The 17,072-nt window shown below is 41.8% G+C and overlaps 1 protein-coding gene across 5 annotated transcripts in view; it reads left to right on the plus strand.

Moving 5' to 3' along the window:
- BRINP3 (BMP/retinoic acid inducible neural specific 3) overlaps positions 1–17,072 on the plus strand; it is a 223,977-nt gene that overhangs the window by 128,448 nt on the left and 78,457 nt on the right. For 4 of the 5 annotated variants that reach the window (XM_033962459.1, XM_033962460.1, XM_033962458.1 and 1 more), the window contains one exon: positions 4,072–4,262. The exons of the other annotated variant lie outside the window; for it this stretch is intronic. In XM_033962459.1, coding sequence (XP_033818350.1) covers positions 4,072–4,262 — 191 coding nt within the window. The remainder of the gene's footprint in view (positions 1–4,071; positions 4,263–17,072) is intronic. 5 annotated transcript variants of the gene reach the window in all.

Genomic DNA, 17,072 nt, shown 5'->3' on the forward strand with positions numbered 1-17,072 from the left:
AAGGGTCCCGCTGCATGAGGGAAGGGAGGGAGAGTAGGATAGAAGCTGGGCAAGGGTCCTGCTGCATGAGGGAAGGGAGGGTGAGTAGGATAGAAGCTGGGCAAGGGTCCTGCTGCATGAGGGAAGGGAGGGAGAGTAGGATAGAAGCTGGGCAAGGGTTCTGCTGCATGAGGGAAGGGAGGGAGAGTAGGATAGAAGCTGGGCAAGGGTCCTGCTGCATGAGGGAAGGGAGGGAGAGTAGGATAGAAGCTGGGCAAGGGTCCTGCTGCACAAGGGATGGGAGGGAGGGGAGGAAATATGCTGCACATGTGGGGGAGAGAAAGGAAAGAGGAAGAACTGGGAGAGATGATCATGTACATATCCCAAAAATAAGACCTAGTGCGCTTTTTAGTCCTAAAATTAATATAAGAGCCTGTTATTTTCAGGGAAACACGGCAGCAGCCAGTGTTTGTTCTGTCATATTATTCTGATTTGATTACATCCACTGAGATTGGTCTCCTGATGCAGGCATTGTTTTTGCTGAAACACAGCTGTGATGAGTCTTCAAACATACATCTATCTATACAAAGTGTAAAGCTTTTAAGCAAATGAGATATTTATTTATTTGTTCAATTTTCTATACTGTTCTGCCCAGGGAGCTCAGAACGGTTTACACGATTATATTTATTCAGGGCCTCAAGCATTTTTTCTTGTCTGTCCCAGCAGGCTTACAATCTCTCTAATGTAGCTGAGGCAATGGGAGGATTAAGTGACTTGCCCAGGTCACAAGGAGCAGCATGGGATTTGAACCCACAACCTTAGAGTGCTGAGGCAGTAGCTTTAATGACTGTCCCACACACTCTTTCCTGTCTTTCTTCCAAAGAATGAATATTGATATATTTAGACCACTCTGTGAATCAATTCCATCCCAATTATTTGATTTTGAGAAACTCTGGCTTTCAGAATTATACTTAACTGCCTGTAGAACACTTGGCCAAGATGGTGCTTGAAGGAATCAAATCATTCAGATCAAATAGTGTCAACTTTCGAAAATCATTAGGAGATCATGAACGCAACCTAAATTGTCCTTCTGCCCCCAGTGAAAAAGCAAAATTCCCATATTGAACCTAAAGCAACTCAGATTTGGAGCTTCTTGTGAAACTTGGCAAAGGTAACTACAATAAACCCTCGATTATCCAGACTTCGGATTTAACGAACAAAAGCCCGGACTGTGCTTCCTTCGGCCTTATTGCATTAGGAGGTAGGGCCTTAAGCTTGCATTCTTCCAATATTTTGAAGACAGAAGATTGAGGCAATTTACTTGCTCTGGGCATTTCTTCTATACGTTCTTTTCAGTAGGTTGCTGTTATTATTATTATAAACCTTGCTTTTAGTTTGTTTAATTGCTACACACGATATAATCAAATTTAACTGCTAATTCAAAGATCTTCATAAGCTTATGTGAACTGGCTGGGGAACTTTGTATTCTGATGTTTTCTTTTAAAATGCATCTACACTCATTCAGATTTTCCATACAATCATGTTTAACGGAACCCCCTCCCCCCCGAGCAGTCCACATCCTTATTACCTCTCGCCAACTTATGTCTCACGTCTTCCTTGTAATCACCTCTCTCTCCTTCAATCCATCCAAAATTCTGCTGCGCAACTTATATTCCGCCAGAGTTGATATACCCATATTACCTCTCTCCTCAACTCACTTCATTGACTCCCTATCCATTGCTGCATACAATTCAAACTCCTCTTGCTGGACTTGCAAATGCATTCCATCTGCAACTCCTCAATATCTCTCCTCTCTTATAGCCCCCAATACTCCTCCCCGAGAACTCTGGTCATCAAGTAAGTCTCTCCTATCAGTACCCTTTTCCACTAATGCCAACTCCAGACTCCGTTCTTCTTGAGCCCTACGCCTGGAACACACTACCTGAATCATTATGTCAAGCTCCTTCCCTTGTTGTTTTCAAATCCAGGCTGAAGACCTACTTCGAGGTTGTTGTCAATTCCTAATCCCCATTTGCTATTAGGCATTCATGCCTGTTGAACTTCTCAACACCCTACTTATCATGTTTGTCTGTTAAATAGATTGTAAACTCTTCTGACCAGGGACCATGTCTTGACTGTTCTAATGTACAGCACTGTGTATGTCTAGCAGTGCTGTAGAAATGATAAGTAGTAGTAAATGTCGACTTGCACTATTGCTAGAGTTGAATCTGACAATCTGCATAGGTTCCACTTTTCATGATTTAATGTTGGCATACGTAGGGGCTTATTTTCAAAACAGAAAAATGTCTGAAATGGGGCAGATGGATATTTTTCTACCACACCTTTCAAATCCCAATTTTCAAAACCCATTTTGTCAATGAATTTGTATGCTGTTTTGTCTGCAGTGCATCTAAATCTCAAGAGGGCATGTTGGAGGTTTGGGCGGGGCAAGGGTGGGTTTATAATTTGAATTTATTTTTGGTTGTTGCAATAATGGAATATTGTAGAATACGTCCAGAGCACAATTTGGACATTTAAGGCTAGACCTGTTTTCATGATGAATAAGTGCCAACCAGGTGCCTAAACTCACTAGACGAACACTGGAGGGATGAAGACATGACCCCCACCTTACTCCCCCAGGGGTCAATGACCCCTCCCACCCCCAAAGATATGAATGAAATCGTACATAGCTAACTGTATGACCACTTCGGAGGTTAAGGCCATCCCTACTAGAGCAGCCTGGTGGGCGATGTAGTGAACTATAGATATTGAGACTCTGGCCATTACTCCACTCTATCTACCACAGTTATGGAGTATGTGAGTCTTCAAACCGTACTCTATTCCCACTGTACCTACATATAGGTGACACCTGCAGGCTTAAGGGCTATTGCCTTGGGTGTACAGTTGGGTCCAGCTGGTTTTGGATAGGTTTTGCAGGGCTTACCATACAATATAAGGGGGTTATGGTAAGATGTGTGCCTGGGACATTTTTGGTGAAGTTCTATGCAGTGCCCCAGTCAAGACATGGTCCCTGGTCAGAAGAGTTTACAATCTATTTAACAGACAAACATGATAAGTAGGGTGTTGAGAAGTTCAATAGGCATGAATGTCTTATAGCGAGTATGGGTTAGGACAAGGAAGTTTATCAGGCATGAATGCCTAATAGCAAATGGGGATTAGGAATTGACAACAACCTCGAAGTGGGTCTTGAGCCTGGATTTGAAAACAACAAGGGATGTGCTTGTGTGGCCACTCTAGTAAAAATACTGGCCCCCTCCTACGTCCCAATGTCTTGTTTTATGCAATTTTATTTTGGATCCTTTTTTTTTTTTTTTTTTCCAAAAAATGGTTCAAAAAATTAGATGCACTGAAGACAAACACAACTGAGAAATAGCCATTTTTGAAACAAAAAGATGGACATTTTCTTCTTTTGAAAATGGTCACGTTTGCTACTGGATTTCTGTGCATGGTCCGTAAAATGTATAAACTCAGATTTAGATGTCATATCGAAAACGGCCCTCCACAACTATGTCCTTTTCCCTGCCAATTTTAGTGCACAGACTGTAGAAGTCTATCCCAGCCTTAATTCTGATCTGCTTTTCCCATTTCTGGGACCCCTGCTGTAGATGTTTGGCTGGCATTGGTCATAATTCCTAATCACTGAAGCTGCTGTCAAAGCTTAATCCAATTATGAGGCCATTTAATTGGATTCTATCATTTGTCTAGATCAAGTTCCTCTGTATTTATCTCATGTATTCTTAAATTCTGTCACAACATCTCACATAAGGGCATTCCAGGCATCCACAAACTACCTGCTTACTGTTCAATGTATTGTAACCTGCTTTGATATCTCTGGATGAAAGGCAGTATATCAAATAAAGGTCACCATAAACATAAATCTTTTCTGTGAAAAAAAAAATTTTCCCGACATTGATCCTAAGTCTCCCAACTTGCTCTTCACTTCATGACCTCTTAGTTCTACCTCTTCTCAGTCTCTGAAAAAAAAAAGATTAGTTTGTGTATTGATATCTTTGAAATATTTTAAATGTCTCTGTCGTATTGTGATGTGCATTGTTTTTTTTTGCTTTGTAGAGAGTTTGGTCGCTGGAAGGTAAATAACTTAGCCATTGAAAGAAGAGATTTTCTTGGCTCTCCCTTGCCTCTGGCCCCTGAATTCTTTCGCAACATAAGACTTCTTGGCCGCAGACCATCCCTGCAACAGATCACAGAGAACCTTATCAAGAAGTATGGAACCCACTTCCTATTGTGTGCAACTCTTGGAGGTACAGTGTTATAAATTTAGCCTTGCTGTGTATGCTGTCTGTATAGCAATCAACAAAATTGGTGTGTCTAATTAAAACCATGCAAATGAACTGCCTTTTTTTTTTTTTTTCAAAACATGGAAAAACACGAAATAGATTTAATTTGGAAGAATCAAGAATAAAGCTATACTGTACATCAAGTAGGGATTGCCACTTTTATTTGCTATCATATTCTCTGTTTCAATCTCTAGCACAGTGTTCTTCAATGCAAGGCCCAAGACCAATGGTGGTCCCTAGTGACCTCTGGGGCAGCCCCCATCCTCATTCTATTTCTTTGATTGGTTTGGTTTTACTGCTGGTTTCTGCCACTCTACTCAAACTCAGTACAGGAAAGGGGAAGTAGATGGTAGCTTGAAGGTCAAGATATTTTTTCAATAAAAGGAATCCTACAGATATTCAGCCAGCAATGATCATTGTGGGGTTTTTGTTTAATGCACTAATTGGCACCAACTAAATTATGCCCCAGTATTTAGTGCTGGGCCATGTCTGGGCGCTGGCACTGAATATTGTGGCATAATTCTGGGTGGTCTAACTGCCTGAAGCTTATGCAGATCCAGCCAATATTTAGCCAGGCCCACATAAGAGTTATGCGTGTCCTAGCTGAATGTTAGGCTAGGGCCTGCATAAGTATTTTTTATTCCCACGCCCCCTCTTGCCCCCCCCAAAAAAAACCCAAAAAAAACCAATGCCTCTTTTCTCCTCCCTCCCTCGTTGTCCACACTGCAGCATCTCACTGCCTGGCCACTCCCTCCCAATGGGTAGGTAGGCCCTATATATTTGGTGGTCCAGATAATAAATACTTTGCATTTGTTAGTGAAGAAAAACAAGTTATGAGATCCTTAAAATTTATTTATTTAATTTTTAAAATTTATATACTGCCTGGAGTCTCAGCGGTTTCCAAGATAACAAAGCATTGTACAGTAATTCAAAGCAACTCAAGAAGTGGAACCTAAAAACTCCTTGGTATTATCCTTCACTATCATCATAGTTAGATGTAAACTAAAATCCTAGGAACAATTCACAGATATGCATCGACAAAAAGCTTTGTTTTAAGCAATCTCTTAAAACTAAAATGACTCCGTAAATTATAGAATTCCTATGAGCGTCAGAAATTTTCCCACCACGGCCGATGATAAAAAACGCTAACGCAGCTTCATGAAAGGAGGGGTTGTTTTAATTCTCAGGACCTTTGATAAAATTATCTGTACTCATTAACCTCTTTTATGGGCCTATTTACTAAGCTGTATTAGGTACTAACATGCACTTAACACAGCATTAAAATGGTCCACTACGAGATGTGCTCAAGCATCCTGCCGTAACTGTCAAATCAGCGCATGCTAACGATGCTAAAAAAATATTTATCTTTTTTGGGAGGAGACATGTCTGGTGGTAAAGACTGGGCATTCCTGTCGTAAATGGTTAGCATAGGAATAATGCATGAGTCCTTACCACCTACAAAATGGGTAGAGGTGAGGTTTGGGCAGTTTCCTGGAGGAAAAGATCATAGTTCAGTCTGTAATTGAGAAAGACATGGGGGAAGCCACTGCTTGCCCTGGATCGATGGCATGGAATGATGCTACACCTTGGGTTTTGACCAGGTACTAGGGACCTGGATTGGCCACCGTAAGAATAGGCTACTGGGCTTGATGGACCATTGGTCCGACCCAGTAAGCCTATTCTTATGCTCTCATGCATTACTTTTTAAAAATGGCCATGTGCTAATAGCAACATTAGCACATGACTATTGATAAAAATGGCCGTAGTGCGCAGGAAAGACCCATAAAAATCCTAGATTATTACACAGGGACAAATTTGGCCCCATCCCTGTGGGTTCTCAATATCCCCTTCAAGTTCTCGCAAGTTCTGCCTTAACTGCACAAGCCTGGAACACTTATGATTTTAAAGTGTTTGAGGCTTGTGCGGATGAGGATAGAGCTTGCAGGAATGAAACAGGGACGGAGCTTGTTCACGGTCCTTGTTCAATCCACCATCCTCTCTAGACTGGATTATTGCAACTCCATCTATTTAAGCCTAACTAAAAAAAAACCTCCATAGACTTCAGCTAATCCAGAACGCCGCGACCAAGCTTATTTTCACTAAAGGCAAGTTCGACCACGTCTCCCCACTCCTGTCCAAACTTCACTGGCTCCCAGTTCACTCCAGAGTCCTCTTTAAATGTGCCTGTTTAGCTTTCAAGATCCTACATGGCATCCTCCCTCCCGTTATCCCTCTCTTCTGGAACTCCTCTAACCCTAATTCCACTAGATCCTCCCAAAAACTGAAACTATCATTCCCCTCTACAAAAGGTATATCCCACATAGGAAAATTAGGAACATCCCTCCCCTTTAGAACCACAGAACTCTGGAATAACCTCACATCCCCGCTCAGAGTTTCAAGTTCCCTCCAATCCTTCCGCAAACACCTGAAAACTTGGCTCTTTTCAAAAATCTAACACTTCCCGCTGTTTGGTTCCCTGTCCCTCTTTATCTTCCTAGCTCCTTTCCTATAATCCTTCATTGTAGCTCCTTTTCAACCTAACCCTGTAAACCGTGGTGAGTTCTTCGCTTGTGGAGATGGCGCGGTATACAAACCTAAGGTTTAGTTTAGCTTGGGGAGATGGGACAGGGATAAAGAGATCCCACGGGAACAGGGAAAATTTGTCCCCATGTCTGCACTAAGGCCATTTGAAAAACACTCCCTTAGTTAGTGCAAGCTATTTAAGCTACAGAGTTGCCCACAATTGAATTATATTCTTGTGAGTTCTGTAAAGGAATCAGAAAAGGACTGTGGTTAATGACTCCTATTCTTCTCTCATCCTGCCTACATAACTATATGAACCTTTGTTGCAAGCACATTTTTCTTTATATGAAAGGGAGAGGCATGCTGGAAAAGATCAAATCAGTCAAGTTGATTGGCAGACGTAGAATTTTCCAACTCATATTTCCTCTCTGTACAAAATAGGTGCCACTGGCAAAGATTAATTAATGGTCTATGACGTATTCCTGCATGTTCTGAATGAAAAAGTACCAGCAGTGATTGGCACAGAGAATGGCAGCATTCCCAAACGGCAGAGATAATGAACTTATCATAGCAACCTAGTGTTGATTGAAATGGATTGTGCCATTATTCTTGGGCGATTGTAGTTTGTAAATAGTTGAGAAAGATTGGCACTGTGTAATTATTATTACTATTATAATAATCATTATTATATATGATAATTTTTATATTTAAGAAAATCCTTTTGTCATTCATTCCAAGAGGTACAAGTTTAATTGTAACCCTCACAGTATTTCATAAAAAGGTTGTCGTAAATAAACATACTATAATGAAACCGGAAGTCATTGCTTCTTTTACGAAAAGCAATTTGTGGAAAATATAGGTTAGATCGACGTACAACACGTGGTAATATTTTGATGAATGAGTATCATTTCTGAGCTTTAATAAAGAAGACTTATCTTGTAAAGGGAATTGCAATTCAGGAGCAAGATGTTGTTGAGGGGAGCAGATGAATTAGGATAGCTGGGACCGGTATAAGGAACTAGACCTGTGTCTCTCAAACTGTGTGCCACAGCACAATAGCCTGCCCCAAAGAGATTCTGGGTGTGCCACAAGAGATTCCAGAATTCCCTACAAAGGATCTAAACAAACTGGAAAAGTGGGCAAATAAATGGCAAATGAGCTTCAATATAGAGAAATGCAAGGTCATGCATATAGGGAGGAGGAACCCGATGTTCAGCTACAAAATGAGGGAATCAGTGCTAGGGGAAAGTACCCTTGAAAAAGGCTTGGGTGTGCTGGTGGATACAACAATGAAATCAACGGCACAATGTGCAGCAGTCTCAAAGAAAGCAAACAGAATGTTGGGTATTATTAAGAGGGGAATTACGACCAGGACGAAGAAAGTCATCATGCCGATGTATCGCGCGATGGTGCGCCCGCATCTAGAGTACTGTGTCCAATTTTGGTCACCATACCTCAAGAAGGACATGGCAATGCTTGAGAGGGTTCAGAGGAGAGTGACGAAAATGGTAAAAGGGATGGAGAACCTTTCTTACGCAGACAGGTTGGAAAGGCTGGGGCTCTTCTCCCTAGAAAAGCGGAGACTCAGAGGAGACATGATAGAGACTTTCAAGATCATGAAAGGTATAGAGAAGGTAGAAAGGGACAGATTCTTCAGCCTATTGGGAACCACAAGAACAAGGGGGCACTCAGAGAAATTGAAAGGGGACAGGTTCAGAACCAATGCCAGGAAATTCTTTTTCACTCAGAGGGTGGTGGACACCTGGAATACGCTTCTGGAGGTTGTGATAGGACAGAGTATCCTACCGGGCTTCAAGGAAGGATTGGATAAATTCCTGAAGGACACGGGGATTGAGGGATACAGATAAAGGTACAGACAGGTTATGAAAGGGCTTAGGAAGAAGGATAAAGGGGATTAAAGGGTTTAGACAACGATCACCTTACAGGTCATGGACCTGATGGACCACTGCGGGAGCGGACTTCTGGGCGCGATGGACCTCTGGTCTAACCCAGCAGAGGCAACTTCTTATGTTCTTATGTACTTTGAATTGTTTTTAAAATTCCCTTCATAAGACTACACTAGAATAGATGACACATATGTCGCATACGCAAGAGTATGTCAATGTTATGAGCGTCTGCGTGCACTGGGATACAACTGGCCAGACAAGCATCATTCTTTGATGATTGGTCCTTGAAAACTAATGGCAAGTAATTTTAGTTTTACTTTTTATGCAGTAGTTATCCAAGCTTGAGCAACAAAGCAATCAAAGCTTTGTTACTGTTTGGATCTTCTTATCTTTGCAAACTTGGATTTTCAGCTCTGACAGAAATTAAATTGACAAAAAGAGAACAACTGCAGATGATGGATGATGAAATGTGTGTTTGCTTGTTGACTATCGAGCCACGTTTGAGCTAATTTGCACTCAAAAACAAGCACATCCATTGCATTGACTAGCAATTCTATTCTGTCTACTTTAGTTTCACCGTTGTTACAATTACCCATCCATAGCTTAAAGGGGAGATATGATTCAGACATTCAAATACTTGAAGGGTATTAACGTAGAACAAAATCTTTTCCAGAGAAAGGAAAATGGTAAAACCAGAGGACATAATTTGAGGTTGAGGGGTGGTAGATTCAAAGGCAATGTTAGGAAATTCTACTTTACGGAGAGGGTGGTGGATGCCTGGAATGCGCTCCCGAGAGAGGTGGTGGAGAGGAAAACTGTGACTGAGTTCAAAGAAGTGTGGAATGAACACAGAGGATCTAGAATCAGAAAATAATAGTAAATATTGAAGAACTAAGGCCGGTACTGGGCAGACTTGCATGGTCTGTGTCTGTATATGGCTGTTTGGGGGAGGATGGGCAGGGGAGGGCTTCAATGGCTGGGAGGGTGTAGATGGGCTGGAGTAGGTTTTAATGGAGATTTCGGCAGTTGGAACCCAAGCACAGTACCGGGTAGAGCTTTGGATTCTTGTCCAGAAATAGCTAAGAAGAAAAAATAAAAAAAAATTTAAATTCAATCAGGTTGGGCAGACTGGATGGACCATTTGGGTCTTTATCTGCCATCATCTACTATGTTACTATGTAGCTTTCAAATTTGTTTGTTGGTTTAGCAATTTTATAATTTCAATTATAATGTGCCGCAAAAACCATTTGCTCCGTTTAGTGCGCCAGGGCTAAAAAAAAGTTTGAAAGACACTGAACAAGACTAACAGAAATTCAGGACAGCAATTGCTGACCAATGGCAATGTTTAAAAGGAGGAGTCTTATGTTTATTTTCTTTTGAGAAAGAGTGCACACTTCCTTAACAGTAGGCATATACACATACTATTGGCATATGTGCACGATCGAGGAAAAGTCTGTACTTTTCACAAGAGGGACACACTGTTCATGAGGACCCGGATCCTCGTCAGGACACCAAAATTTAGGTAAAATTGTTTTAATTGGTGCTAAATGACAGGGTAATTGACCACTTTGTTTAAAATCAATTAAAAAGGTGCCATTATGCAGCTTCCGGGACCGGCGTCTAAGGGCTCCTTTTACAGAGGAGGCGGTAGCGGCTAGCACGTGCGGCGTTTTAGCGTGCGCTATTCCACGCGTTAAGGCCCTAACGCACCTTTGTAAAAGGATCCCTAAGTCCCTGGCAGCTAGTGGCACATAGTGACAGCAAGGCCCGGAAGTGGGCTTGGTTAGGGGCGGCGCCAGACTTCAGCCTCATAGTGCGCCACTGGCTGCGATTTTTTTTTTTTTTTTTTTTTTTAGTTCAATAATCTTTATTACGTTTTTAGAACTTACAACAATCAATTGACCTATTTCAGCAATACATGACAAGTAGAGATATGCAAGGTCAAACAATAAGGGGGGTCTTTTACTAAGGCACGCTAACCGATGGAGCGTGCGCTAAATAATAATGCGCCCATTATATTCTATGAACTCATTATCATTTAGTGCGCCTTAGTAAAAGACCCCCTAAGTTAACAAAAACAATAGGAGACCAAGAACAAATGCCCTAAACAGTCGTGAGAGATTACAAAACGTTGTTCCAATAAAACCAATAAGTCATAAGTCGCACTTGTACATTACTAAGAGACGCATGATAAATGAAAAATGTCGCATATGTCATGTTGAACAATACTGTCTTGTATTCATTTGGGACCCAAAAAAGGCACTAGGTCTTATTTTTGGGTAGGGCTTATTTTTTTCATGTAGATGTTCATCACTTCCTTCCTCTCCTTCACCCCGATTCTTCCTCTTTCCTTTCCCCCAGATGTTCAACATCTTTCCTCCCCACTCACCCATCCCATCGTGCTTTCCTTCTGCAGCACCTTTCTATCCCTCCTTCCCTCCCATCCCCCGGTGCAGCAGAACCCTTGCTCAGCTTCCATCCTTCCCTCTCTCCCATCCCTTGTGCAGCAGAACCCTTGAGCAACCGCTGCCGCGCAGCCGTCCCCACCGCATCACTGATTATGTCATCAGTACACAGAAGGCCATGAAGCAGCCTGCGAGTGCTGCTGGCCTGACACGCCTCTTCTGGAAGCTATTTATGGTCGTGGTCAGTGGGGATCGGTTGGGAGCGAAGGATGGAGGGTTAGTGGGGGTTCGGATGCGCAGCAGGATGGAAACGGGGTAAATGCAGGCCTGTGAAACCCTGGCCTACATTTCCGGCGCCTGGGATCCTGTCAAGCTGCAATTCTGAAAGTGGTGCCTGTCAATGATTTTCACACAGCAGGCACTTCCTCAATCAGCCCTGAAGAGTGCACATTATTTCAGGAAAAGTGCTCTCTGCCATCATATTTCTATGTTTCTTTCTTGTCAGTCTGCATATGCACATGCTATTTCCATATGTGTGATGATTCATGGATGTGTTCACGTTATGAAAGAGCGTGCACTGTTCATAAAGGGGACACACTATTTACAAAGAGTACACACAATCCCCCCCCCCCACAATGAAAATGTGGGTTTTTTTCCCCCCCTGATCTTTTTTTATTTCCCATTGTTTCCTAAAAACGGATCCTTTTTTCATGGCTTAGCTCACTGTTTTTTAAACATGCTTTTTGTGGGTCATTTTCCCTCTAACAGTTCTGCACTTCTGCTTTCAATGTGCAAACACTCTTCTAAAGCAATTACCATAAAATGCTTTCCATTTACAGGACTTCTTAAATGCGCAGGCAGGTAGACTACTCAGCTCTGATTTCCGTAATGCACTGCCTTCTGAGAAAAGTGGTGTGAGTAATAGTGGTATTTTCACGTTATTAACACATTTCCTTAAAGTGAAGAAAAAAGGGAATTAGCTTCCACCAGACCAGATGAATGAATTGCTGTTCTGGGTGTAGTAAGCAAATACCATCTTCTAAATCAAAATAGGGAGAAATCCTTAGCTTAGACAGAGAAAGAAATTAATAGAATATAAAGTGACTTTGGCCGATCAAGCATTAGAACCCAGAGCTGATAGTTTTCAATTGCATAAGAATACTTGGACACAATGATCCCCAAATCTGCCCCCCCCCCCCCACACTCAATCATGATTATTGAGTATTCAGAGTGAATAAAATGAAATATATTCACACACAAGGAGCAAAATGCCTGACAGTCTCGCCGAGCTGCTCACTTTTACACGAGAAACCTCACAGATGCTCATACTCAAACCCCGGAGCCAAATCCCCCAAGCAATCTGTTCACTCGATACCCTACTAAGCTTCAGAAATATGGTAAAAACCTATTTGTTTAGTTAATACCTGCAGCCCAGCCCTCCTATCTATGAGGCATACATGGGAGCAGTGAATCCACAACTTCTTAACCAACTGTCCAATACGAGGTCCCCACTCATCCAAATCTTCTCAATAGCATGGTCTACTTCCCGCAGAACCCTCAACCAGATGCTACTAAATCTCCCATCCACTAAAGATCTTCACTACAAACGAGTTTTCCACTCCATGCTCACCTTGCTAGGAGTCAAAACTTGGAATAGCCTTACAGAAAAGACCAGAACTGAACCTTGCCACATCATCTTTCAAAGAAAACTGAAAACCTATCTGTTCGATACTTAATCTCCTTTACCCTCTCTTCTCTCTCTTACCCTTCCTCCTCTCTCCCCTTCCTCTCCCTCTTACCTATCCATCTTCTCTCTCTCCCTTCTCTTTCTCTCCCCTTTTACCTCTCTTTACAGTCGCCTTGAGCCTGTATAGGTATGAGCGACACACAAATAGAAGATTAGATTAGATTTTATGAATCTGCAGCAACCCCAGAACCTAAAACGACAAAATCTCCTCTCAACTTCTCCTTCTTCCATGTTAACTTTGTAACTAGTGTAAATTCAAAGTGATGTCCTAAACAAGGAAGTATCCTATAACCAAAAACTCAAAATGATGTATCGAAAAGGAGAATACCCTAGTTTCCTACTTATGTAAATATATTTGTAACAATTTATATGAAAATTGAAACTGTATAACCAGTAGCATAGCAGGGGTGAGAGGTGCCTGGGGTGGTAGCACCTCTCCCCTGTCCTCTTCTCCACCCCCCCACCTCCACATGCTTTTTCTCTGCCCAATCCTGCCATGCCCACTTCACTTCCCTTCCCCCGGACCTCTGTAACGTTCCTGGTGCAAGAGGCAACCCCCCAACCTGCTGTCGCATCAGCGTCAGCTCTTTCTCTGATGTTACTTCCTAGGTATGGGTCCAGGAAGTGACATCAGAGAAAGAGCTGACGCTGATGCGACAGCAGGTCGGAGGTTGCTGCTCATGCCAAGAACGTTACAGAGGTACGGGGGAGGAAAGTGGTGTGCACGTGCAGCAGTGAGGGTGGGGAATGAAGATGGGTAGCTGCACCCTCACCAAGACAATGCCCGGGGCGGACCGCCCCCCCCCCTTTACTATACCACTGTGTATAGCTACTATTATTCTCTTCCCAAACCTCTTGCCTCTCCTACTCATACTGCTTAGTAGGTCATGCTACTCCTCAACATGTTACCTCCTCTTATTATTTTCTGTACTATCTGTATTCATTCCAACACTGTACCATCCAAGCCTGTATCTATAAACCTACTGCGTCTTATCTCCACCGGACTCACTATAAACGAGATATGTAAACCGTTCTGAGCCCTTATGAAAGGATGAGCTCCAAAACCAAATAACAAATAACTAAATCTCTGAATTACAAAGGTATCGCATACATACTCATTATGGATAGCCTGAAATTCCAAACAAATGGGAATTCCCCTAAGTACAAGTTTCAGAACTATTAGATTAAGGATTCATCTTTCTGCATGAGAATAGAATGTTTAATAAAAAGTTATCTTACAAATATTAAACATCCCATAAATATGTCAACTACTATTGTATGTATCTGGATATAAGAAGAAGAATTCAACTTTCTAAAACCATCCCTGACCTTCTGCAGTCCATATGTGGTTGATGCATGAGTCTGAACTGACCTTTAAGATAGGCACTTTCATACACCATTAAACTTTAGGAACCATTCATTTCACAGAGAGGAAGCTATGGCTGACAAAAAGAAATGTAATGAGAAGGGGAGGAAAGAACAGTGATCATGTAATAAAAGAAAAGCAAATAAAAATAGGTCAAGGTATATCAAGGTAGTGGAAGGGTAAGAGAAAGAGAGATGTACAGTAGCCTCCATTTTGCCTAGTTAGCAGCATGGCACAGGTGGGGAAAGAGGATTTCCCATGCTTCTCAGCATTATTTCTGAATGGCGAGAAAAGTCATGTTTGTCTGCATTTCAGGAGCTTAATTTTAAGTCTACAGTATTTCTGAACATAAGGTACTCTTTTATCCATGAAAATACTTTTTAAACTTATCTTCCTAGCACATTTGTGGTGTGACAATACTGTACAAAGAGTAAACTGTTGGTGGCATGCCTACGATCTTCCTGTTGAGTTAATGCAGAGACAAAAATGGTTAAGGGGCTGGAGGAGTTGCCATACAGTGAGAGATTAGAGAAACTGGGCCTCTTCTCCCTTGAAAGGGGAGACTGAGGGGGGACATGATCAAAATATTCAAGATAATGAAGGGAATAGACTTAGTAGATAAAGACAGGTTGTTCACCCTCTCCAAGGAAGGGAGAACGAGAGGGCACTCTCTAAAGTTAAAAGGGGATAGATTCCGTACAAACATAAGGAAGTTCTTCTTCACCCAGAGAATGGTGGAAATCTGGAACGCTCTTCCGGAGGCTGATATAGGGGAAAACACCCTCCAGGGATTCAAGACAAGGTTGGATAAGTTCCTACTGGAACAGAACACAAAAAGGTACTGAAGAGAGAACGAGAGGGCACTCTCTAAAGTTGAAAGGGGATAGATTCCGTACAAACGTAAGGAAGTTCTTCTTCACCCAGAGTAGTAGAAATCTGGAGGCTGTTATAGGGGAAAACACCCTCCAAGGATTCAAGACAAAGTAGGACAGGTTCCTGCTAAACTGGAATGTAGGCAGGTGAGGCTGGACTCATTTAGAGCACTGGTCTTTGACCTAAGGGCTGCCGCGAGAGCAGACTGCTGGGCACGATGGACCACTAGTCTGACCCAGCAGCGGCAATACAACTAAAGTTTGTTTACAGTATTTCAGATAAAATGCACATACCTAAAACCAGCCCCTGAGGCAGTAGTAGTAGCTTCACATTATCTTACCACGTTAGCTGTAATTCCATTCCCAAATGATAATATATCAAGATAATTAAACCATAAAATATGCCATATTTAGCCCCATTCCACATTATGCAGTCAATATAGTAAGCATTGTGGGGTTTGGTGCTAATTCCCACATTAACTGCTAGAATACATTAGTAAAAGAGGGGTTCAGATACAATGCAATATAATACGATAACATCGTTACAGTATACTGTGCCAGATACCAGGAGGTTCACTGCAGATTACAGCCAAGAAGATTAGTCGGTTACTAGGAAATAACTGATAATACATTTACAAAAATAAAATAAAAATAAAAAATCATCCTCCTCCTCCTTAATTATCTTGATATACTGAATGTGCCACTAAAGTGTTTACAATAAAAACAGTTGCAAAGAAAAAGGAGGATAAGAGAAAGAATAAGTAGCCAGTGCTGGAGGCAGAAGAGGAATTGCATTCTAGATTTCTACTACTCTCTGGGTAAAGAAGAACTTCCTTACGTTTGTACGGAATCTTTTCCCTTCTAACTTCCTAGGAGGGTCATTTTTCTCAATGGAGGGGAGTAAACAGTGGAGTGGTACTGGGATCTGTACTGGGACTGGTGCTATTTAACTTAGTTATAAATGATCTGAAAATTGAAACAATGAGTGAGGTGATTCAATTTGCAGATGACACTAAACTGTTCAAAGTCGTTAAAATGCATGAGGATTGTGAAAAATTGCAGGCAGACCTTACAAAATTGGAAGACTGAACATCCAAGTAGCAGATGAAATTTAATGTGGACATTGGAAAGAATAACCCAAATCAGTTATTGGATGCTAGGGTCCACCTTGTGGGTTAGCACCCAACAAAAGGATCTGGGTGTCATCAAGACAATATGATGAAACCTTCCGCCTAATGTGTGACGGCGGCCAAAAAAGCAACAGGATGCTAGGAATTATTAAAAAAGGGATGGTTAGCAAGACTAAGTATGTTATAATGCTCCTGTATCGCTCCATGGTGCAACCTCGTCTGGAATATTGCATTCAATTCTGGTCTCCTTATCTCAAGAAAGATATAGTGGCACTAGAAAAGGTTCAAAGAAGAGTGGCCAAGAAGTACAATAAGTTTGTGAGGGACCCTTGGATGATGGAGACAGAAAGGGAGTAGTAAAAGAGGAAAAAGAGATAGCTGACAAGTTAAATGACTTCTTCACGTCAGTCTTCACGAGGGAGGACACAACCAACATTCCGGAACCCGACCTAGGCATGGCCTACATTACTGGCACCTAAATTTTTTGATAGGCGCCATTAGTTGTGATTTTGTAAACGGTGCCTAAGCATGATTGACACACGGTTGGCACCTTTTTTCTAGGCACATATATATATATATTGGTAGATAAAAAGATTTTTTTTTTTATAAACCCATACGTGATTAAGCAGGTATAAACATAATGAGCAAGAAAGAGAGAGAAAAGAAGCCCTTTTATTTAAGCCCTAATATACCCCCATTTTATGAAGCCGTGTTAGGGTTTTTTTTAAAAAAAAAATCACCAGCCGTGGCGGTAAAATCGCCAATGCTCATAGGAATTCTATGAGCGGCGGAGCTTTTACTGCCGCAGCTGGCGATAAAAAAAA

The sequence above is a fragment of the Geotrypetes seraphini genome, chromosome 10 (assembly GCF_902459505.1).
Source record: "Geotrypetes seraphini chromosome 10, aGeoSer1.1, whole genome shotgun sequence".
NCBI classification, from domain to species: domain Eukaryota; kingdom Metazoa; phylum Chordata; class Amphibia; order Gymnophiona; family Dermophiidae; genus Geotrypetes; species Geotrypetes seraphini.